The sequence below is a fragment of the Brachionichthys hirsutus genome, chromosome 3 (genome assembly GCF_040956055.1).
Source record: "Brachionichthys hirsutus isolate HB-005 chromosome 3, CSIRO-AGI_Bhir_v1, whole genome shotgun sequence".
Classification (NCBI taxonomy): domain Eukaryota; kingdom Metazoa; phylum Chordata; class Actinopteri; order Lophiiformes; family Brachionichthyidae; genus Brachionichthys; species Brachionichthys hirsutus.
This window is the reverse complement of record NC_090899.1, coordinates 7,149,705-7,173,686: the sequence shown is the minus strand read 5'-3', so window position 1 is coordinate 7,173,686 and position 23,982 is coordinate 7,149,705. Positions and strand designations below refer to the sequence as shown.

Genomic DNA, 23,982 nt, shown 5'->3' with positions numbered 1-23,982 from the left:
ATGCACAGGTGTCTTGTATACGATAAGGACACACACAGGTTGATCTTGCTCTGTGCTGAGTTGTGTATAATTGAACGCTACAGCTTTGGAGAACGTTTCTTTTTCTTTAACCCTCTTTGTTTTGTAAAAGGAAAGAATTGGCTCATGTGTTTCACTTTGCAACATCCTGTTACAACAACAGGCCCGGCCTGAATCGCCTTCTTCTGTAGTAGTACGACAACTGAGCGCAGTGAAAAGCATATTCAAGTGTCGCTTTGACGTATGCTGTGTGCATACGGGGCAGTTTTCAAACCGTACATGAGCCTGGGTCGATGAAAGTGGCTTGGTTCCCTCACACGCTCTTTCCTCCCTCCTGTAGAAGGATGTGAGCTATCTGCAGCAGTGGTTGGAGGCTTTCGTGGCATCCTTTGAGAGACTCATTGATGTGCAGTCACTGGAGCCTCGGAGGTGAGTAGTAGCAGTTATTTCATTTACACAAACTACACAGCGAGCAACTCCCACTGGGTATCGATTCACCCAGAGCAGGATGAGCTTTGACCTCTGTGGTGATACTCTTTAGAAATGCATGTTATTCTGGCACCCTTTGCTACTGCCTCCCATCCCATCCCACATCGCTTTGCACCCTCTTCCGTCTCCCAGGTTGGAGGAGAGCAGCTCGGAGGTGCCCTTGCTCCCCAGGGAGGTTCTGGTGTTTCTCAGCACTCAGCTTTGGGACAGCACAACTCACCTCTCTGGCGCTGCAGAGGAAAACGGCAGCACCCCACACCCCCTTCTCCTCATCAAGTTCTTCATCATTGTGTGCAGGTGAGGGCCAAGCCTGTTGTGTATCTGTTCCATCGCATGACTGTAAATGTGTTTTGTAGAGTGGCTGTTGTGGTTATTATGCTAATAAACATGAGAGCAAATTTGTACTGGTCTGGACTGGACTCTCAAGTTCCAGGTCATTTAGCAATTCTTCTAAATTGTAATAATACTAATCATAGAAATTAGTTAGTTAGTAACAGTAAAGTTAGTAACAATATATCCGACACAAAAATGTGCCTAAGCTCATATTGATTAATTTATTTTTATTAAATATTAAACCTGTAACATTCAGAAAAGAGGCACTTTTGACAAATGGAACTGGCATCTTTTTTTTTTTTTATTACATTTGCCATCATTTCCAGTGCAGATGCTGCATGCTGGGCAAGCATCAGACCGATTTCCTTAAAACTAAATTTCACACTCGTCTCTGCTTCTAGGAATATGGAGAACATCGACCCAGACAAGACCCCTGGTTTTGTTTTTGAAACCATCAAGATTTTGAATTTTTGTTTGGACCAGGTAAGGCCATATTATAAACTCCAGCTCAAATATGATACAGAGATCAGAGATTTATGATGGGACATGACTCACATGCTCAGTATTTGCATGCATGCAAAGATTAGTTTGTGCCATTTAAACCAAACTTTGCAGATATGTGATATGCATTTAAGATACGTGTCCTCTCACCCAGAAGTAGCCCAAGTTTACAGCTGACCTGTTGTGTTTGCATGTTAACCCCCCCCCCCCAAACAACAAACTGATGTGTCTGTGCTGAGGCTGCTTTGTAGATGTGGGTGTTCAAACCTTTATTTTGTACAGATAAAGGCGGGTCAAAGAGAATCATCCCTGCAACTGGTTGTCCAGTATGGACTAGTGCTGTGTGAGAGCCTGTTTGACCCTTATCAAACATGGAGGCGACGCCTGGCTGGGTGAGTGCGTGCTACTTTGCAATGTCTGCACGAGTCGTCTGCGTGAATGCGTGGGAGCTGGAATGATAATCTTGCCGCTCGTCGACTTGCTCAACCATTTGTGGTGTGTGACTCCCTTTCTTGTTGCCTTGAAGTCAAAGGTCATTAGTGCCAGTAGGCTGACTGGCAGCCGCTGACTGACTAGTCATGATGTGAGTAAGAGTTTCTGTGTTGACGCCAGGCTTTGTGTGCTGCAGGGAGGAGGTGAGCCTGCTGGAGAGGAACAAGTATAAGTTCTCCCCGCTGGCCTTGCCAGAGGAGCTGCCTGCGCTCCTTCACGGTAAGACACTCCCTTTTGTCTCATTGACCACATGATCTCTGTCAGACCTCACATACCACAAGAATCACACTGTTCCTGCTGCTGGAGCAGAGCTCAGACATGTCATTTTCAACTGTTAGAACTGGGACCTTTTGTTTTCTCTGCTGCAAAATCAACCTCACTCATCTAATTTCATTGTTCAGTGTAAAAAAAACAGCATTTTCAATGATCAAAGCCTAATTATTTCTAACCTTTTCCTCGCAGCCGGACAAGTTTCAATGCGTCCAAACTGGAATATGAGTATACAATAATGACAATGTTTTAACCAGGGCGATTAAGTGCTAATTTTATATTCCCCACCCAAATTTGCACCACTTAGACTGCCCCTTTTGATTTAATTTGAATGACAGAGGTGGCTTTGCAGTGTAACGTCTTAGCATTAGATATTACCGGTGGTTATGTATTTAGTAAACAATATTTTGTGGCATTGCATTAGGAAAAGGAGGAGAGACACTTTTGGGAAGCTACAAAAAAATATTCATTCTTTTGTTTAGTATGCTATTTGTTTGCTGGATTGTGGATAAATCGTAGCATATGATTGGATTGAACACAGAAAGCCTCCAGGAAAGCGAGCAGATCCCAGAGCTCCTGACGCTCAGATTCGTTCACCTCCAGGGTGCCGTCATCAGTGGAGGAAAGGTCAGTGGTTATTCTTTAGTCTGTGAAAACAGTGCACATTAGTTGCTGACTGCAGAAAAGTGACTTCATCTTTTTATTTATGACTTGTTTTTTTCAGAAGAATGGCCTTCTCGCCATCACCGCTCAGTCTGTTGAGGACCTGTTCTGTGTTCTGCGGTGCTGGTGCTGCCAGACGTCTACTGAACTCAAGGGGACCGGGCTCCCGCGGCTTACCTTGCAGTGCCTGACCGCCATGATCCACCTCCTGCACTCCAGCAACCCAGCGGAGCGGCAGGTGGGCATAAGGACAATACTTGAGAGCTTCTTCCAGCTCCTCAACTGGAATCGTCCCCTCAGCATCAGCGAGCATCAAGACAGGCAGAGCTGGGAAGAAAGCCTGGTCTCCCTACAGAGCCAAATGCTAAGTAAGACGGATCTTCACTCAAACATTCCTTTTCTAACCGAGCACGGAAGCCAAATAATTGATTTTAGCGTTGTCTGGAGAATGAGTCAGCATCCTCCTTGTTGCCGATTTTAGCTGCTGTTCCAGAGATCCTGCAGTGCTCGGATCGACCGGTCCTGCAGGCAGTGTTCCTTAACAACAACTGCTTTGAACACATCCTCCGGCTCATTCAGAACAGCAAGGTCAGCTCTTTGCCCATCTAAAATGTGCCTGTCTGTCCATTCAGCTCCTTTTTTATCCATCCGTCTGTCATCCGGCTTGCCTGTCAGTCATCGTTTTTTACACATGTCATGTCTATTTCATCTTTTGTGCCCGAGTAGCACATCTGACTTCTAATATCTCTCATGGTTAATGTGAAACATCACAAATATTGATAATCATCACATCTTCCCCCCCCCCCCCCCCCCACACGTGTCCTGCCGGAGCTGCAGGAAGACCAGGAGACATCCGAGTCGCCGTAATCTCTCACAGATTATTTCTTTGTCTAATTGTCTGCCTTTTTGTGTTCCATGTTTGTGTGGACCTGTGCGAGTAGCTCTTTCAGTGCAACAGGCCTAGGCCACAGCGTGAGATTATGTGTGACCTCACTACATGTTTACTCACAGAGGTCGAAGTGGACCAGGTACTTTCCCCCCCCCCCCCTCTTGGCGTTGGTATTGGTCTGTCAGCAGGAAACTCAGCCTTCCCTCCACTCATTTGCTGAGCTATTTTAAACAGGATGCTTCAGACAGGAAGTCTGGCTCACATTCATTTGTAAATAAAGCAGGTAGTTCAGATATACATACGTGTACGTGTTACTTGTCTGCAGGTCAGCTTTTCCCATTTACCCATGTGGGATGCAGTGTTACCTGCAGCCTGTGTAATATGGGATGACTGTTATTTTATTATGCCACTTGAATCAAGCTTGAAATGCACCCATGGACCAGGAGGTGTTGGCTTTAAGCACGTTGAGTCATATTACCAAGTGGAGCATTATTCTTAAATTGTGTGGGGGTGTTGCTTAACAAGACACTTATAATTAGAGGCTGACTTCCCTGTTGACGAGACTGGTCAAGATGAGCATGCAGTGTTTTTCCTAAAGCATGGAATGTCTGTTCTTCTTTTCTCCCTGTGGCTGTTCTACCCTTAATTGTTTGTGCTTATATGAAAGGCCTGGCTCTTATCCTTCGGATTGGTGTTGCCTAATTTCCAGTGGTAGTTTTGGTGCAGCCTCTGACTTTTTGGTGGTTGGCTTTGCATCAGTTTCTGACAAAGAGGCGATTGTGTGGTGACTGGTATAGTAGCTCATTTACTTAGGAAGGTCAACTGCAATAATTAGGATGTGTAACTGTGCTGTCCTTCTTCTTGTGTCTTACTGTCTATAATCACAGGAAAGGTCATTCTTTCTTCTTTCATTCATCGTGTGTTCACCTTTGTGGGGGGGATTTTAGTTTTAACTCATAAAGGTGCACATTCCTTATTCCGCAATTCCGCAATCGACTGTACCTCCTTGTTGCGATGCAGGTTTGGGAGAAAGGAACCGACAGTATTACAATCCATGCCCTCGGAGTCCTCACAGCAATAATGAGTAACTCGTCCTCTGCTAAGGTAAGGCCCATTGTGAGCTATCAACCAAAGATATAATAAGAACATTACACTGTGATGCAAACAATACCAGGAGTGGAATGAAGCTGTTTTCTTATTGTAATCTCTCCAAATGTATGGGAGGGGGGCTCCTAGTTCTTCCCCTGCTGCGCCGCTTTCTCAAGCCTATTTTTGTCTCCTTCCCCCCCCCCCCAGGAGGTTTTCAAGGAGAGGATTGGCTACCCTCAGCTATTTGATGTGTTGAAAAGTCAAGGTCAACCCACAAAAAGGCTTTTGCAAGAGTTGATGAACATGGTGAGGCACATATTTCCTCCTTATCCTTTGAGTCCAGGGACATCTGAAGTCTCGGTGTCGATCTTATTTGTATTTAAATAGTTTTCTCTAGTTGACCTGCGACCACAGCTGGGCTTACTCTCCGTCTTTGCTTTCTTGTCGTTGTGTCCAGGCCGTGGAGGGCCAACATGCTCACGCCCATCACCTTGGTATTAGCAACGAACAGCCTTTATTGCTGCTGCTGCAGTGGCTGCCTGACCTGTCGGGTCAGAGAAACCTTCAGCTGCTGGTGGCTCAGTGGCTGGCCGCCGTCTGTGGTGGCTCTTTGTCCTGTCGCACCGTGGCGGTGGAAGCTGGTATGGTGGGCGCTCTGCTGCAGGTGCTCTCGCAGCCCCAGAGTCTGGATAGGCAGTGTGCAGATGCTCTGTTGGGCCTCCTGCAGGACCTCGGCTCTCTCTGTCTCAGACCAGAGGAGCTGAAGAGCCTTCTCAGCCTTCTCAGGGTGGATCAGGACAATGGCGCAGTGGTGGGGAAGGTGCACCCGTACTGCGCTCGTGTCATTCGAGTGATCTCAGCAATGGCGGCAAGAGAAGGCCAGGGCAGTGCTTTGCAGTACTTTGATCTCACGCCCCCCATGGCAGGAATTATGGTCCCTACAGTCCAACGCTGGCCAGGCAGTGGGTTTGCATTCCACGCTTGGCTGTGTCTTAACATGGAGTTCCCCAACAACCGTAAACCTGTCAGCTCAGGGACAGCGCCTCATCGAGACGTGGGGAAAGGACCACGCAGGAAACAGCTCTACAGGTTAAAAAAAAAAAAAAAGGGCATTTGTGAATTTCAAGTGGTGATATATAAATGTGATCCAAGTTGACGATGTCTTTCCTTTTGTTAGTTTCTTCACTGCGAGTGGAACTGGCCTGGAAGCCTTCTTCACCGTGGAGGGTGTGCTGGTTGTTGCGGTTTGCACTAAGAAGGACTACATGGCCGTCGTGCTGCCCGACCATCCACTGGCAGACTCCTCCTGGGTGAGCGTGTACACAAATAGTACAGTTAGGGGTTTGGCCAGCATCAAGAATGTCCTAAATAAAAATAGATTGTATAAAGGATTATTATACAATCTATTTTTGAAACTGGAAATCCAAAGGGTGTATCTCCAGAACTATCAGGGAACTCTGAATATGCCAGAGATGTTTGTTTTTTTTTGCTCTTGCTTGTATATACTTTTTGTACTATTAGCATACCAACCACTAGATTAGCCTTTTCCAATGTTTACACCAGAAGAAAAGACTGCGCACTCTAACGTCCTCCTCCTCATCACAGCATTCAGTGGCTATCGTCCATATCCCTGGCCGCCGTCCCTTTGGTCAGAACCTGGTCACCATCTACATCGACGGCGAGCAGTGCAGAACTGCTCAGCTTCGTTTCCCATCCTTCAGTGAGGTAACTAGAACTAGCGTATCGTTCATCCTGCATGTGACATTTGTTATTGCTCTCTATTAATCTAAATTCCTCCATTTTTCCTGTGCCTGAATCCGATTCCTAAAGCCTTTTACCTCCTGCTGCATTGGCTCAGCAGGTCACCGGACTACTACCACCACCACCACCACCACCTCCCCCCACCTGCCCACTTCCACATACTCTAACCCATCATCTACAGAGTTTGCCTTCCCGGCTCATACACCCTCCCTCATCCGTTCCCAGTCTTTCCCAGCTTCCTTTGCAGGAGGACGCTGGGGGTCTTCGGGGGACTCCCCGGTGCATACCATCCAAGCAGGACTGCAGGACACAGAGTGGGGGATGCCCACATCTCTGGATGGGCTCCTGGGCACCGTCTTTATCTGCCACGAGGCTCTGCAGCCGACACAAACCAGAGCTCTGCATGCTGCAGGTAGGTCATGCATGCAAAGACACGTGTTATACACCCTAGAGCATCGCATTGTTCACAGTTTTTATGTACACCAGCCACGTTTGTGTATTTTACGACCTATATTGGTTTCTGCTCTCCATTTAAGGCCCCAACCACATGTCTTTATTCAAAGCGGATGGAGAGCTGTCTGAGCTCAACAACAGGCTTCTGCTCTACTACACTCCACAGGTGCTCATCGAAACTTTACTGCACTACTAGCATTATGTCAATTCTTAACAATACGAACACATCATTTATAATTGCACATATGCATGTGCTCCTTCTGCAGGCCTTCAAGAGTCAGATATGTCTGGACCTGTCACCCAATCACCAGTACGACGGTAGACTTACGGGACACCGAGTGGTGAACTGGGACATCAAGGTCGGTTCAGAGGCATAATGAGTCTCAGAGGCATCATGAGTCTTCTATTTGTCTAGAATTCACACGAAACCATGCTGACCAAAGTGAGAAGTGATATTTCAGTCAGGATTTGTCTGATTGGCTGTTGGTCCGCTTTGTTTATTCCATGTCTGATCCTAATTAGAAACTGGGAAAGGCTTTAAAAACATTCAGTGTACGGTGGTTTTATTTGCTCTTGCTTGCAGGATGTCGTAAATGTGCTGGGAGGTTTAGAAGTTTTGATGCCACTGCTCGAGCAGGTATGTGAGGCGGAGCCAATTTGCAATGGCGGTCAGGATATCTCAGACCTGCTGGGACCGGAGCTCACCTCACCCAGGGGCACCGCAGCCATGCTCCTGCCACTGAACAAGTCTGCAGGTTAAGTCATGTTTGGATTAGATCACAGCATAACTTTTTTTTTTTCTTGCGTTGTAAGTTCTACGCAATCCTGTTGTTTTCACCAAAGGTTTGGTTCATCTGAATTTCAAGCAAATTGTTTCTGGAGAATAACTTTTGATAAAACTTTTCCTTACTGTGAACATGGATTACTATCCATCTTCCCTGCGTTGAGGTGGTGGCGTGTTTTTTTGTTTTTTTTTGCTATTATAAATCAAAATACATACAGTCAGATGATGTTTTGAATGGTAATGAATCAGATTCTGCATATGGTGCATGAAGCCAGGACAAACGGGACTACATAGAGAGTCAAACTCATACTACAGGGAGGCACAACAAAGAAGTCAATACTAATAGAGTCAACCTCTGGATCATATAGAGTCATAACCGTTGATGAATGTGGTTCAATGGCCCATTGGTCTACATTTATTGATCATTGTGACATCAGACGGAAATGAGATAACATGACTAATGACTCAAACTGATATGTAAAAATGTTAATATAGTGCTTTGTAATTTCTCACTGACTGCACACAGGAAATCCTTAAAGCTGATTTGGCCCATTTATTGTCCTCTTAGGGAGCCGGCTCGAGAGAAACAGCGTTGCCGCCTTCCTGCTGATGGTGAAAAACCTGATTTGTCATCATCCTGTCAATCAGGAGAGTCTTCTGCAATGTCACGGGCCGAGCATCATCGGAGCCATGCTTAGCAAAGTAAGGGCCTTGCACTTCACTTGCTCTACTTGCTCCAGCAGATGGGCGCTATTTGTGCGAGGAACTGATTAGCATCAGAGAGCGAACACTTGGTCTTTTTCACGATGTTGCTGCTGCATCATGAATTTGTATGTTGCTGCTGACTGAGAACCCAGGAAATCTGCTGTAGAGTCTGCTCTGCATAGATCTCAAAGAATGTATGCAAATTGGAAGAAAATAAAAAATATTTAAATGGTGTAGCAGTCATGGACATTGCAGTGAGTTGTGATGCACCATGATGCCAGTTTTCAGTTCTTGGTAATTATTTATCTTTCTCAGTTCTTGTTAATATTTTAATTTCTAAGGGAGTCTTTGATGGTTGCAGTCAGTCAGGGTTTGCGCAGGATAGTCATGCATGCTGCCTGACAGGATGTGTTGAAACACATGACATTAAGGTGGAGCATCCTGACAGGAAACTATGTCCCAATAATGACACGGGGTGGTCAGGTTAGACAGTGGCGAAGACAAAAAAGACTGAGACAATGTATTTATGTCTTTGCCACTTGTACTTATAGAAGGTAAAGATAGTTTAACACAAATACACGCCCTTCCCTGTGCCTCCTTTGCTGCAGGTTCCTGGCAACATGATGGACATGAACGTTTTAATGGCATGCCAGTTGCTGCTGGAACAGGTTTACAACGAGGGCAACAGTCTTCTTCTGCAGCAACTCTATCAGCACCTGCTGTTTGATTTCCGCATCTGGACTAAAAGCCACTTTGCTGTGTGTCTGGGTAAGGCATGGGGCAGCCCTCGTGTTGCTCAGCAAAGAGCCTGCAAGCCTTTTGATGAATGCTGGAGCTGTGTGTGTGTGTGTGTTTGTGTGTGTGTGACGCTGCACTACTTTTTGTAAATAAATGAACTCTGTCAATACAACCTTTCCATATCGACTTGATATTTTAAAATGCTGAATTAAAAGGAGATAGAAAAACGTTGGGCTTTTTTTCCTTCCAAAGCTCACGTGCAGTATCTGTCATCCGTAATAAAGAAAGGCAAGCAGCGCATGAAGAGGAAGTATGGGGTCCAGTATATTCTGGATACCATTCGCACATACTACAGGTGAGCCTTTCACACCCACAGCATAGTTCCACATTAAAGCCGTAAAGATGTTTACCCAAAGTGACAGTTATGTGATTTTAAAGCCGAGCACTTTGAGCCTGTTGATATTTGAACCATGATGTATGCCTACTCATAATAGATCATTTCTGTATTCATTGCTGTGTGTCTTTCATCAGTGTGGAGAAAGATGGCAGCCCTCTGCCCGATGAAAAGCAGACCACTCGGTCTTCTCTGTTCGCCGTACTGAAAGACTTCCTAAAGTCTCCCACAGCAGAAGAGCTTCACAGCGTCCTCGCCTTCGTCCTCGCTGTAGGCGAGGAGCAGCAGGTACGTTCACCACTTGGCTTCGGGAGTTTGATTGTGTTCTCATTTGGCCTTTTCAGCCTAATATTTCACTCCTTATCACTAAATGAACTCCCCTGATCATCGACACTCTATTTTATTTATGCCTCTATATTTCAGAAATACTGTTCACCCTCCCTAGTCCATATTTCTGAGAACTTTATCCTCCTCTTCGTGTCTTTCCTCATGGCTCGCTCCTCTCTTTATCAGGCAGCGAGGGCTTTGGATGTCCTGTATGAGCTCCTGAGGAGCACCCCCCCTCGTGAACAGGTCCAGGCCGTGCTGCTGGAGTGGGGTGTGGAGCAGCTGTACTGCCTGCTGCTCACTTCAAACTTTGGAGATGAAGTCAGAGAGAGAGTCTTCAGGGTGAGAACAACCAACCGGGCCTGCTCTTCAAACACTCTGTTTGTGCTACAAACAAAGACATTTCTCAATTTCTCTTTTAATTTGACAGATTTTATACAAAATCCTGAAAAGTGAGCGAGTGTCTGAGCGCAACAAGCAACGCATTAAGCTCAAGGATTTTGGATATCTTGGCCTGGTGTGTTTCCTAGATGACATTCCTGTAACCATGACTACTGTTCGATGTCTGTATGAGCAGGTCCTCGCTACAGGTAATCCCAAAACATCACTCTATTCAGCAACGCAATCATGACCCGGATGACAAAGTAGTTTTAAAAACAACTAAACTTACTGTATGATTTGTTGTATGATTGAGTTTCGTTTAGTTCAAATTTGTCCAGAAAATATTCTGGAAAACTTTCTGTGTCATTTAATTGTCAGTCACTCTTGTTGAGCGCGAGGAAGGAAGTTGATGAACGGGATTAACTTGAATCAGCGTCGCCGTTCATGAACATTCCTTCCTCAGTCACATCAGGTATATAATGATGTTTAACAAGGAGGACAGCAGCTTACACAACGTTTTGCTGCATCAATGCGTCATACTTTTAATAAAGTTTGTGAATTATATTTTTTTTAAAAACTGAACTTCAAAGTTAACATGGCTGCTGCCCCACAGATTCCAATCCCAACTTCAGAGACCTCCTGGCTGTGGTCAGTTTGTCCCATCGAGCAGAGCTGACCGTCCGATTAGACGTCTGTCGGAAGGTCAGATAATTGAGTTCTCCTGAATGCTAATGTTTGTGAAATGCCACTCTAAGCATGTTTATCAGGACAGCAATGAACACTAACTCCTGATGTGACCGCAGCTCTTTCACCTGATCTACTCCAACGAGGACTACGTGAAGCAGCTTGCGAGGCAGCCCAGCTGGCAGGACGTCCTGACTAAGCTGTATGTGAAGGAGTCCTACGAGTCCCATGCCGCCAGCATCGCGGGCTCCAGCAACCACAGCTCGTTTGAGCCGGGCTTCCGGCCGGCGCTGCACAGGGAACAGGCCCTGGTCATAGATGAGGCGAACGTAGATCTCTTCCTGAGTTACCGCATTTCACAGGACATTGAGGATGAGGAGGAAGATGAAGGCGGTCAACGGGACATATCTGAGGGATTCTCTGATTTATCTCAGTCGCCTCCTTTTAAAAACTTCAATAGCCCCCTTGACTTCAAGTCGTTTGATTCAGTGGACCAGGGGAGTCACTCCTCCTACACCTCCAATGCAGTTGACATCACCTCCTTACGTCCAGATGAGGAGGGGAGAGACTACCATCCCCTCTCCCCCTTTGCATCGCCCTTTGATTTAGACCTAGGGTATATGGGGGACGCTGGAACACACACTCCTGCAGGTAGCCTGACCAACACACCCTCTCCTCTGGAGACGTTTAAATCCTTTCCACCTCAGAGACCCAGGAAGAGCTCCAGTCTGTCCAACGTGCTTGATGACACCAGCTACGGGACAGACCCTCCTCCCGGAGATACGATCTCCAATACGTCCAACCCACAGGTGCGACTACCTCCTCAAGTCATATTTGACTGAAAGCTAAAAATGCTTTGTGACTTTTATGCATCACGTTTTCGATTTGCATTAGCTCTTTATTGATGTGTGTGTGTGGGGGGGGGGGGGCTGTTTATTATAGCAAACCCCAGAGGAGGAGCTGTGCAACCTGCTAACCAACATCGTCTTTTCCGTGCTGTGGAGCCGTAATGGGGTTGAAGTAGCAGAGGATGCGGTGTGGAGAGAGAGAGGGCAGGTATTTTCTGTTCTTACCAAACTGGGCTCTTCCTGCCAACTGGTCCGCCCTCCTGATGACATCAAACGCAGGTCAGAACAAGTATTTCAACACAAACCAACATTGAATTGACGCTGACGCATTTTTCGACGTGTTCAAAGTCTGCTTGCCTCCGTGCGTCAGTCTGTTGGAGATGATGCTGGAGTCATCGCTTTCAGATCTGAGGGACGCCCAGGGAGTGACGCTGCCTTTCTGCCCCAGTCTGGTACGGCTGCTTAGGCTGCTGCAGGACTTCCTGTTTGCTGAGGGTACAGACAACCACGCATTATGGAGTGAGAAGGTACATCACCTATCCCAGCTATAGTACCACTCGCAAATCCTGTTTGAGCTTTAAGTATCTTCATGTCTGTTGAAAGTTTGTTGACTTTGAAAAGGTTTTGTCATTGTCCAACACTTCCTTTTCATAATCCTGAAAAAAGGAAACCACGGATCCACATCGCGATCCATTTTTACTCCAAATCCCTGCGTCCCAATGTTCAACCGAGTGAAATGAAAAATCTCACTGCTACACACAGTTTCAAGGTTATTTGCCAAGTAGTTTGTGAAATTGACAAGCCCTGTCTTGCAAAATGCGGAACAAATCCTGGATGCCCTCCTCTATCTGCCTCCAATCCTAGATTTAGTGGGTTCTTTCCTGTCCTACACAACCCTCCCTTCAAGTTTCACGAAAATCCATCAAGCACTTTTTGCTTACAGTCAAACAAAGTGAAAAACGGGCGCCAGTGAAAGCATGACCTTCTCTGCGGATGGAATAAACCAAACCAAAAGTAACTGCTGCTGTTTTAGCAGCATAGACTGCATTATACCTGTCAAGTTTAAGATCTCGGCTAAGCTGTGTGTAACGTTGCGAAACGCTTTAGGTTGTCGTAGATACTGCGAGGTGCAAAAACAGCTGCGGCCTTTTTTATTGCACTCTTTATTGACTCAGTGGTTGTGATTATATTGCAGATTTTTGAGGGGGTGGTGAACCTGCTGGACAAGCTGAAGGCCTGGCACAGCACCCCCGGCAGCCCGGGCAACACCGAACTGAAGGAAATGGCCCAGATTGGCCTGCGTATCATCACCGGATACATCCAGCAGCAGCGCTCACCAGTGAGCTGCACACACACACACACACATGCCGAGTTTTAAATGTTGAATATTTCTCACAGTGCATGCGTTTCACAAGCCAAACGCCTGTGAGATTGAACATTGCAGAAATGATATTCTAAGGGGTTCACGCTGTTTATTTAATGTGATAAGCGCGTCAAGATAAAGTCAGATATAACAACCCTGCTCACTGGGAAATGCCAGTACAGTCATTGCTCTAAGGGAGTGTACTGCAGGATTATGGTATGGAGTGAGTGCCTATAAATAAACTGACCTTATGGCTCTCCATCATATACTGCTGGTCGTGTACTACTAAGTGCTAAAATTAATTTTTCAAAATATTCTGTTTGAAATACATCCAACTGTTTTGACATCACATCTGTGGGTCACCTGGAAACTCAACTTTAACGGGCTGCTGTTTAAGTTGAGTGGCTCCGAGATATAAAGAAATATCAACAGCTGTATTAAGTAACGTATTTAAGTTTAAACCGGATGTGTAATTTATGGTATAAAACACTTTTGTTTCTGATTGTTACTTTGTATTTCTATTTCTATATTTTTTTCAGTCCACTTTTTGCCAACTTTATGATCACCTTTCAAAAAAAAGATTATATTTTATTGATTACGTAAATTGGTAAATTGACCTTATAGAGAAAAATTCATCAATTAGTTGTTACTTGTAGAGTAAGACTGTGAATTCTCTAATTCAGTCCCAATAGTGCATGACTTTGCTTATTTCTGACACTTTTTAAGAAACTCAAAATACTGAATTTCAAAGCACTGAAGTCAAATTCTTATGTGTACCGGTAAAAGGATTTTTAGAAACAGATTTTCATATTTCTTAAGTAAACAAACAACACATTTCTTACTCCACACCTTGAGAAAGACTTCTTTGAAAAATGAGTCAAACCCCAAGACATTTATATCTTATATTATCACCACTATTAACCATTACTGATCGACTACTGATCGGCGTGAATGGCTTGACGAGTCATTTGCCTCTTGCTCCTCCTCAGATGTTTGAGATGGCCTATTTGAAGCTCCACAGCCTTCTCCAGACCGTCCTTTGTCTCAGCTGGGAGGAGGTGTGCTTCCTGCTTGGGCAGCTCGGCGCCCACTTGTGGCCAGGAGGAGTCATGGACGGCACCAACCATGATCATCCAGAGGCTTTCCCCCACCTGGTGCCCATCGTCCGGACTCTGCTCGACCAGCATGCCGACCCCATCACCCTCCAGAGCCTTTTACCCAATCTGCCGATCACCAACGGCAGCGCCACCTTCGCCCAGGACCTGAAGGATTATAGTCGCACAGCGGAGTGGCAGGGCTTCTACCACCATCAGGTCAGTGTTTCCTCTGACAATGGGCTTTTTCAACATAGATGTCGTTGGTCTCTAGGGAGCCTCCTTTCCCGTGTTTGGCGTGACTACAGAGGTGTAATCAAACTTCATCTCTGAGAAACCATCGGCTCGGTTCTTTTGCTGCGTCACATTCCTCCTCACTCCTGGTTTGAACAGTTAATCAAATGGTCGGTTGCCAAGAAGTGTAATTTCACAAAAACAACCCAGAGCTCTGTTTAGTGCTCCCTGGTTGACCTTGAATGTATTTTAAGCCGGAGCCAGCGCATGTTCAAACTTGGAGCAGAGATGTTTTATGGGTGGATGCCAGGCAGGCTAACCATCTAGCTGAGAGCGAGGATTTATCACTGCTCTGTGTGACAGGGCATGTTCATAAATCTGTTGTGTTTAGATTTCTTCTGTATACGGATCCTGCAATACTTTAACCATTGTGGCATAACTTTGGCTGTCACGGCGGCTTTTAAACTTATTTCACAAGTGTGCGTCTCGGTGTGGGAATGTGTTTGATGTTCAGCCCATGTATTTGTTTTAAATTAATGTACGTGGTCATTCTGTGAGTTCATTTTTATTTTTTTAACCAATTTCATTTTTGAGGATGAAATGGAGACACAGTAAGAGCAAAGGAGAACTGATGCACAGTACATTTTCAAAGTACACTAGATGTTGAAATATTCATTTGAATGCAATACATCAGTAAAGAGGAACAATTAAAGGAACGGGGAAGTGTTTTTATTCCTGGTTCTCAGTCGTTCAGGGAGAATTGGCTGGGTTTTTTCTTCTTCCCTTTTCCTCCAGTATGAATGTCAGTAAATTACATTTACATGTTAAAATTATTTGCCACCACTTTTTTTTTTTAAATAGTCAAAGTATTGATAATGGGAAACGTTTATATTCATATATTTTAATTTGGGGTGAGTTGATCAATGATGTGTTTTTGTTGGTTCTTGTTTAACCCTTTGCCCTAGACTCAATTCCATCTGTGCAAAAAAGGTTTTTTTAATTTATTGGGTTGTGTGTGTGTGTGTGTGTGTGTGTATGTGTGTGTTAACGCCGCTGAAAATCTCCCTCTAGGTTCAGCCCACCATGGAGCAGTATGAGCTGGACACATTTGGGAGGATCCATGACATCATGTCAAATTTCTGGAATTCCTGCTTTGATGACCTGATGAGTACAGCCATCAAGCGGGATAAGGACAAATCTGACAGCAAGACAAAGTTTCAGGTTCTAAAAATGTCTGGTTTTGTGCAGAAAACATTTCCCTACAACAGTTAGTCAGAATACAGCGGCTGGCCTGTCACGTTATTGAAGCGATGCTTGTGTGGAAAGCAGGAAGTGATCGTGGATCCCTACCTGAAGCGAGTCAGAAGTGAGAACAGCCGGTACGTCAGCGGGCAGAAGCAGAGCTCCAGCCAGGTGGGGGCAGTGTGGCAGCACTGGAGAGTTCTCCGCAGGCTCCTGACCAGCGAGAGGGGAGCGTGGGCCAGCAGGTAACACAGCACAGAAATACTCACTCCATACATCTGAGAAGATCTGTTACTCGTAATTCTGCACAAAATAAGCATTTGAACAAAATGTGTAAACATTTATTGAGTTATTCCTGTCTGCATGCTGAATTTCTGCCATCTTTACCCACCGGTATATTTGACAGGGTCCAGCCAGGAGTGAAATTAAAATTATCCATTGCTGAGACCTATTCCAAGATGCGTCTCAAACTCGTGCCCAACTACAACTATGATCCCCACAGCGAGGCCAGTGCACAAAGGGACAACATGGGTATGTGGCTGGGTATAAGCATAAGCGTTTACGTCACACAAACAATGCATGGAAGATGTTCTCGTTTGTCTTTGCCCTTTAGGAGCCGACAGCCCTCGCAGCTCTGAACCCCTTCCATTAGCTGTTGCAAAGGAAGCCAAAGTAAGCGACATGGAGGACGACCAGTTAGGAGAAGAGGATGTTGTCTTTTTGGATGACAAGTGAGTCTATGATTGGCCTAATTTTTATATCAGCATCTGCAGTTTATACATGCGGCATTAACGCAAAGACAAAAACTTACTTAATATATTAATCGCACCACTTTTGAGTATTCATTTTGACCAAATGGGCCATAAAATATTTGGAAGGGCTTTGACTAAGGTTGAACCTTTTCACACACTGTCAGGGTGGAGGGAGAGGACGAGAACCAGAAAGAAAAACTGGTTCTGTCTGAAGACTGTGAGCTCATCACCATCGTGGCCGTCGTTCCGGGTCGCCTGGAGGTCACCACGCACCATCTGTACTTCTATGATGGCAGCAGCGAGAAAGAAGAAACAGAGGAAGGTAAGAGAATAAGTGCTAAAGGTCAGTGCACCTGCCTCATTTTACAGAGGTTTTCAGAGGATCCTTACACAAATAAATAATGTCTGCATCTTTAGGAATCGGGTTTGATTTCAAGAGGGATCTGTCTCAGCTCAGAGAAGTCCATCTGAGGCGTTACAACCTGCGGCGGTCGGCGCTGGAGCTGTTCTTCATAGACCAGACGCATTACTTCATCAACTTCAGAAAAAAGGTGAGGCTCAGTTCTCATCTCTGTTTAGAATGAAATGATGCATATTTAAATAAAACATCTCAGGTTCCTCACATTTTGCCTTTCAGGTACGGAACAAAGTCTACTCCCGGATCCTGGGGCTGCGGCCTCCCAACCTCTTTTATTTCGGCTCTCGCTCCCCCCAAGAGCTGCTGAAGGCATCTGGTCTTACACAGGTATTCATTTAAATACGCTACAGAAGGCTTAATTATTCGAGTATGCATTGTGCTCAGGATCTGATCTGATCTAAACTTGTTCAACAGAAATGGGTTTGTAGAGAAATTTCCAATTTTGAGTATCTGATGCAACTGAACACCATCTCAGGACGCACGTATAACGACCTGTCGCAGTATCCTGTGGTACGTCCCTCCGTCCTTCCTGACCGTGACGCTTTCGTTAGAAAAGACGGGCACTTCCAGTGTCGGGAGGCGTCATCATGATGTGATTGTTTTTTCCCATAGTTCCCCTGGGTCTTGTGTGACTATACATCTCCCATTCTAAATCTCGAGGACCCCGAAGTCTTCAGAGACTTGTCCAAACCCATCGGTGTGGTCAACTCACGGCACGCACAGGATGTCAGAGAAAAGTACGATTCAAGGATGTCTTGTTTTTTGTTTTTTTTATGCAACATTGAAAGCCATCACTATTATTGATGATGCTGCAATCAATAAACCATTTGTGCTTTTGTTTCGAGGTTTGAGAGCTTTGAGGATCCAACAGGCACCACCGACAAATTCCACTACGGCACGCACTACTCTAACGCAGCAGGCGTCATGCACTACATGATCCGCATGGAGCCGTTCACGACTCTGCACATCCAGCTGCAGAGTGGCAGGTGGGAACGCTGAGCAGGACGCTGACGCTGCAACAAGTTCCCTGACATTCTGCGCTGTTGTACTGATTGGTGTCGTCGTGGTTCAGGTTTGATTGTGCAGACAGACAGTTCCACTCTGTGGCGGCAACCTGGCAGGCTCGCATGGAGAGTCCAGTTGATGTCAAAGAGCTGATCCCAGAGTTCTTCTACTTCCCAGAATTCCTTCAAAACATGAACGGTGAGGAAGAACAGAAAATGGTCTGTTCAAAAACAAACTTGTTTGGTTGACTGAGGCCAAGGTCTCAGGTGTGAAGTTATTGATTATTTGTTTAATATTAGAACCTAATGCATTATTGCTGTGTTATTTATTTATTTTTGCAGTCTTCGATCTGGGACGATTGCAAATATCTCAGGAACCGGTGACGGATGTTCTCCTGCCTCGCTGGGCCACATCAAGAGAGGACTTCATCCGGAAGCACAGGAAAGCCCTGGTGAGCCTCCAGAAACATCCAGAGGATGGGGTATTACTACAACTATTCAAGATGACAACAACTTCCATCTTCAACTCTAGGAATGCGAGCATGTGTCCAGTCACCTCCATGAGTGGATCGATCTGATCTTTGGCTATAAGCAGCGAGGGGAAGAAGCAGTAAACGCCCTGAACGTCTTCTTCTACTGCACGTATGAGGGTAAGGCTTAGCTAACACTTCCATTTAGTATCAACGACTGAAACCTGCTATTTCTTCCTTTACATTTTTTTCCTCTGCTCCTCGGGTCCCATGCTCTGGTTTTACGCCTGAACTGTTTTCCTGCATTACTGTGTGAGGCTATCGGCGCGTTTCAGGTGCAGTAGATCTGGATGCGATCGCTAATGAGACCGAGCGTAAAGCCCTGGAAGGCTTCATCAGCAACTTCGGGCAAACTCCCTGTCAGCTCCTCAAGGTGGGCCTGCCGCTCTCGCACTAATTCACGGGTACTTCAAAAGCCTGCATTATCAATCCAAATACCGGTACTGCCCAAATCTCCTACCAGGAACCTCATCCTCCTCGTATGTCAGCTGAGAGCGCATCGAGGCGGCAGGCGCGCCTGGATGCCGTACCCCCAAATATCTTTGAACAGCTCGCAAAGCTCCGGCCGTTTGTGGAGGTGGGTTTGTCCCGTCATGATAAAATCACGGTAACAACGTATTTGATGCTGTTGTGTGCGTGTGCACTCATTTACATGCGTTTGCTGCAGGTGGTAAGTGACGGCCTGCCTCTGGTTCAGGCGGTGGTGCCGAAGAACCAGAATCGCTCCTTCATCATCCAGGGCTCGGACATGCTGGTAAGGTTCACCTTTCATCGTGCATCTCAGCACAGCGACAGTAACGCGTTCATTTGGAGTCATTGAACGCTCACAGGTGACGGTGAGCTCAAACGGGTTGATAGGGACGCACAGCTGGCTGCCGTATGACAAAAGCATCGCCAACTACTTCACCTTCGCCAAGGATCCCACCATGACTAATCCCAAGTGAGTGCTCTCCATCTATGTGAACCTAAAGTCGAATCAGAACGCTGTTGCAACTGGATCACACGAGAACTGCCAGCAGCACCAGGATGGAGCGTCATTCATTTAGTCTTGATGCCCTGGTGGCAACAAAGGCTTAAAGGAGGCCAATCTAAATGTAGACTATGTCCTTATTTTATTACTACATTGTGCAATCAACATTTACTTGTATAAAGGTATTTGTCGGCACTAAATATTGTGCCTTGTGTTTTCCTCTCTTTCTGAGACAGACTATTAGCTTCATCTCAAATTAATGACTTGAAAGAGGCATAAATATTTTCCTGACAGTTAAATGGAAGCCTAGAATTTATCTGGATGTCCTTTGTGAAGCTTCACAGTCTGTTTTAATTAATTGAAATCTGGCTCAGAAGATCTTCTTTAAACAGACTTTGAACACGGGTCACATAAATAGAAAATGAAACGCCATGAAATCCATTTTGCGTGCTGCGCTTTCAGTCGTAACAGTTTAACGGGCCTTTGATCTCTCCACTCTGGCTTTGTGCTGCAGAACGCAGAGGTTTTTGAGTGGGCCTTTCTCGCCCGGGGCGGAGATCAGCGCTCAGGTTCTGGTGGTGTCCAATGATGGCCGTCTGCTGTTCAGTGGAGGACACTGGGACTGCAGTCTCCGCGTCACCCAGCTGGGGAAGGGCAAGCTGGTGGGCAGGATCTGCCGGCACATTGGTGAGTTAGTCTAACCTACATATGTGTAGTACCTTTATACATACATGTATATAGGCCTTTGTTCCATGTGGCATGTCTGTTGTTCCACAAAGACATTGTTACATGCTTGGCTCTGGACCTCTGCGGCATCTACCTCATCTCTGGCTCAAGGGACACATCCTGTATAGTATGGCAAGTTCTGCAGCAGGTACGCATCCTCAGATCTCACACACAACTTCCTCTTGACCTCCAAATGTTCATTAGTGTGTGAATAATCGCAACATGCAGTTCAAGTTGTGGTGCTTGTGTCCCCCAGGGAGGCTTGTCTAGTGGCCTGTCTCCACGGCCGGTGCAGGTTCTCTGTGGACATGACCAGGAGGTCAGCTGTGTCGCCATCAGCACCGAACTGGACATGGCTGTCTCAGGGTCAAAGGTCAGAAAAAAATGTTTTTTTTGTGGATGTTACGAATGACAGTATCGACAAAAGTTAATGAGGAAATCGTGGATGCCTGTAAGTGATGGTTGTTTCCATAATTAATGTTATTTTCTTGAGACGTAATCTGGACTCCGCAGCGGTTCGTTGCTTTGCAGACAGATCTGCAGGGACATGACTTGCCTTTGACCTCTGAGGTTGTAAGTTTAAGATCTGGATGGTGCAGTACAACAATCCCGCATGTGTCACACTCTTTCAACACAACTGATTTAAATGATGGGATGTATTTGGTCCCAGGTTCTGCAGAACTCCAGTTCTTTTGACTCAGGTGTGTTGATGCAGGGAAACATTTCAAACATATGCACGACACAGTAACACTGCCGAGGATCTTAACTTAGCCCAGCAGTTCTTCATCCAGCGTTCGGGACGTGTAATTTAAACCAAAAACGAACCGCAGGCTTTCGGCTGTCTCTCATTTTTTGTCTGTTTTTAAAGGGCTTTACTTTGATCTATTTGAACAAAACCCCAAATTGTGCAGCCCCGAGAAGATGCCACAATACTCCAATAATTGTTTGTGACTTTGTGTTTTTCATTTAGGAAAAGCCTTGTTTGCAATGAAAGCATAGAAAAAACACATGCATAAAAAAAAAACACACATGTGGGTCGAGAACGACGTGATAAACATCTTTACGTGATTTACTGCTTTTTCTGTTTCAGGATGGGACTGTGATCGTGCACACCATCCGACGTGGCCAGTTCCTGCGAACTCTGCGGCCTCCCGGTGACAGCTGTATACCGGCCCAAATCTCTGAGCTCCAGGTGGGCATGGAGGGTCACGTTGTGGTGCAGACCTCGCTGGAGGAACGCTCTCATAGGAAGGTATAGCAAGCCATAAAACACAGGCTAAGAAAACGCTCGCAGTAGTTCCTCAACCTGCTTAAGCCTGTACCGAATTTCTGCTTGTTTCCTGCAGGGCAAATACTCCATTCATGTTTACTCGGTGAATGGCTGCCTGCTGTCTTCCTCCACCATGGACGAGCAGGTGACTGCTCTCCACCTGGTGTCTGAATACATCATCCTGGGGACCATGCAAGGCACCCTCCACATACGCGATTTATACAGGTAAATAAATTGAGAGTACACTTTGCAGCATATATATACGAAACTTAAATATAACGTTTTTTATTGTGCGTGTGCTTTTAATTCTTTTCTGTCTGACAGCCTGGATGCTCCTGTAACACCCCTTGCCTTGAAAGTTTCCATAAGGAGTGTGTCAGTCACCAAAGAGTGCAGCCACATCCTGGTGGGACTAGAAGATGGAAAATTAATTGTGGTGGGGGCAGGGAAGCCAGAGGAGGTGAGGGATGGGGGGGGGGTAAATCATATGCTAAATACTCTCTGGAAACAGTTTTATTTATTTTTTTCCCAGATGATAACCGAGTCTTAGATCTAACATCCCTGTTTTAGTCCTCAAGCATATTCTAACATGTTCTCCCGGTTGCTCTCAGGTTCGCACAGGACAATTCCCACGTCGCCTGTGGGGCTCCACACGCCGCATCTCTCAGGTGTCATCGGGGGAAACTGAATACAATCCCACGGAGAATGCCGGTAAATAAGAGGAGCAATGCTGCATCACTGAACTCCAACCAGACAAGGCCTTCTTTCCTTTAAATGCTGGGGGAAATATCCTCCGCCCTCATCCTCTCTGAGAGACCAACTATACATTCAGCACTTTTTTTAATTCTTCAATGTTCTGATGTTTTATTGTGTATTTCTCTTACAGTCCCACACTGTTTTTAGTCAGCATCATTCCAAAGAGTGACTTGGTTCTGTGGCTAGAAGAGAGCTTGATGCTTGAGGTTGTGAACTGCTGTTGAACTGTATATCCTGTGAGTCATATTTCAGGGATGTGACTCATCGGTGCACAAGGGACCTCAGACACAGAGAACAATAATGCTGTGAACCCCCACCAGACTCCATGTTCTTGGCGTCTCTGTTGTCAGAGGGACATTTGTGGTCCCCGTGCTGTTGAATGTCCCAAAGCTGTTGTTTGGCAATGGCACTTTCTTAAAACTCCTTGAAACTTGAAGACTTCTGCTGTACACGTTTGCTCGAGATTTCCACATCGCAATACAGGTAAATATCACAAGAGGGTCGACTTTGCAAAGGATTCTGGGATCTTCTCGGCCGATCAGGACGACCGTGCACCACATGTGCATCGAGTTACTGCAGTGTATAATTCTGTGTGTCTTTCAACTTTGAGCAATGTAAAACTGTTACGGTGAAAACAATAACTGCTTCGTTGGATAAGTGTGTGTGTTATATAAATGTTTATATCCTTATCATGATGCTTGGACACCTTCTGATGCCTTACACATAATGGATTAAAAGCCTTTGCAAATATAACTCTACTAGTTTTCTCATTCCGGTTGATCTGAGAATGTGTCTCTAATCTTTTTTTATTTTTATTTGTATCTGTTCAGTCTTTTTTTTTACCTCCTGCTGATCAGATTAAATCATGCGTTACTGTTCGACTTGACTAAGATGTTAATGATCTCTGTAAATCGGTTGCTGGATGTGTACTATCTTGCCTGTATGGGTTTTGTACTAGTTATGCAACATCAGATGATTGAAATGAGCAAAAAGTGTGAGTGAGAAATTCACTTCCTGTCAGCGTTGTTTACTGTGGTTGGAACACAGTAGTTGTAGTGTCACGATGGGTCACAGAAGGCAATACCCAAATACAAATTACTCCATCTGTGTTAGTGATACTAACCCTAACCCACGGAAAAACATTTATTATTAACCCATCTGTATTTAACGGATTCATCAGAGTTCCATTGTGGGAATAAAAGGAATCATCCCAGCTGTCTAGAACTCGCATGGAATATGTCGCCTACATAATTTAGCCGTAAAAGAAGAAAGTTTCCTGCGTAATCAAAATAGAGGCTTCTGGTTATGTATATTATATTATTTCATATGATGGTGATTGTTCAGGAATCCTCTTTTCTTGCGTCCTGAGGATGGTTGGTCCATTAATCAAAATGAGCCCCATTTCTCATGCGTGAACCAAAAGCGGGAAGGAAACGGATCCACTGCCACGACGGATTCCATCCAGCTCCTCGACTGTAATCCCGGCCTTGCATGTGTCTGCGAATTTAAGAGTTCAAAAGGTCAACACAAGCAACAGCATTTCCTTGAAGAGGAGACTTTGATCTCCCGGTGGGCCGAACATCCTGTCGGCCTCCCCCCCATAAACACCTCCGAGGGTACAATTCAGCGAGGCGGGTGATAAAACTGATCTGTAGACCCCCGGTCAAATACAAACCACAGAACAAGGGGAGTGGGGTAGGCAGGATGGGGTCACTCTGATGTGGCCTCGTTGACAATGGTGGGAGGGATTGACGCCTCACTCTCGGCTATCGGCAGTGTCTCCATCTGACCTCTCCAGACCCGA

The 23,982-nt window shown here is 45.6% G+C and overlaps 1 protein-coding gene across 1 annotated transcript in view; it reads left to right on the top strand.

The window, feature by feature from the left end:
* The window catches only part of nbeal2 (neurobeachin-like 2), a 28,948-nt gene extending 5,458 nt beyond the window's left edge, over positions 1–23,490 (top strand). The window contains exons 2-55 of the mRNA XM_068754855.1: positions 359–447; positions 640–804; positions 1,242–1,323; positions 1,624–1,733; positions 1,970–2,052; positions 2,645–2,730; positions 2,828–3,134; positions 3,248–3,354; positions 3,708–3,794; positions 4,676–4,759; positions 4,952–5,050; positions 5,202–5,833; positions 5,922–6,054; positions 6,350–6,469; positions 6,575–6,917; positions 7,042–7,124; positions 7,225–7,317; positions 7,542–7,713; positions 8,311–8,444; positions 9,056–9,215; positions 9,438–9,540; positions 9,717–9,867; positions 10,093–10,248; positions 10,337–10,496; positions 10,901–10,989; positions 11,091–11,780; positions 11,914–12,098; positions 12,190–12,346; positions 13,015–13,158; positions 14,172–14,495; positions 15,582–15,731; positions 15,840–15,997; positions 16,159–16,283; positions 16,366–16,483; positions 16,669–16,826; positions 16,922–17,055; positions 17,142–17,249; positions 17,337–17,432; positions 17,535–17,659; positions 17,768–17,908; positions 17,995–18,125; positions 18,269–18,378; positions 18,459–18,576; positions 18,732–18,829; positions 18,920–19,033; positions 19,124–19,210; positions 19,287–19,396; positions 19,941–20,113; positions 20,206–20,300; positions 20,409–20,525; positions 21,243–21,404; positions 21,499–21,647; positions 21,747–21,882; positions 22,034–23,490. Of these exons, the coding sequence (XP_068610956.1) occupies positions 359–447; positions 640–804; positions 1,242–1,323; positions 1,624–1,733; positions 1,970–2,052; positions 2,645–2,730; positions 2,828–3,134; positions 3,248–3,354; positions 3,708–3,794; positions 4,676–4,759; positions 4,952–5,050; positions 5,202–5,833; positions 5,922–6,054; positions 6,350–6,469; positions 6,575–6,917; positions 7,042–7,124; positions 7,225–7,317; positions 7,542–7,713; positions 8,311–8,444; positions 9,056–9,215; positions 9,438–9,540; positions 9,717–9,867; positions 10,093–10,248; positions 10,337–10,496; positions 10,901–10,989; positions 11,091–11,780; positions 11,914–12,098; positions 12,190–12,346; positions 13,015–13,158; positions 14,172–14,495; positions 15,582–15,731; positions 15,840–15,997; positions 16,159–16,283; positions 16,366–16,483; positions 16,669–16,826; positions 16,922–17,055; positions 17,142–17,249; positions 17,337–17,432; positions 17,535–17,659; positions 17,768–17,908; positions 17,995–18,125; positions 18,269–18,378; positions 18,459–18,576; positions 18,732–18,829; positions 18,920–19,033; positions 19,124–19,210; positions 19,287–19,396; positions 19,941–20,113; positions 20,206–20,300; positions 20,409–20,525; positions 21,243–21,404; positions 21,499–21,647; positions 21,747–21,882; positions 22,034–22,141 (8,349 nt within the window). The 3' untranslated portion in view covers positions 22,142–23,490. The remainder of the gene's footprint in view (positions 1–358; positions 448–639; positions 805–1,241; positions 1,324–1,623; positions 1,734–1,969; positions 2,053–2,644; positions 2,731–2,827; positions 3,135–3,247; positions 3,355–3,707; positions 3,795–4,675; positions 4,760–4,951; positions 5,051–5,201; positions 5,834–5,921; positions 6,055–6,349; positions 6,470–6,574; positions 6,918–7,041; positions 7,125–7,224; positions 7,318–7,541; positions 7,714–8,310; positions 8,445–9,055; positions 9,216–9,437; positions 9,541–9,716; positions 9,868–10,092; positions 10,249–10,336; positions 10,497–10,900; positions 10,990–11,090; positions 11,781–11,913; positions 12,099–12,189; positions 12,347–13,014; positions 13,159–14,171; positions 14,496–15,581; positions 15,732–15,839; positions 15,998–16,158; positions 16,284–16,365; positions 16,484–16,668; positions 16,827–16,921; positions 17,056–17,141; positions 17,250–17,336; positions 17,433–17,534; positions 17,660–17,767; positions 17,909–17,994; positions 18,126–18,268; positions 18,379–18,458; positions 18,577–18,731; positions 18,830–18,919; positions 19,034–19,123; positions 19,211–19,286; positions 19,397–19,940; positions 20,114–20,205; positions 20,301–20,408; positions 20,526–21,242; positions 21,405–21,498; positions 21,648–21,746; positions 21,883–22,033) is intronic.
* Positions 23,491–23,982: the final 492 nt, after the last annotated feature.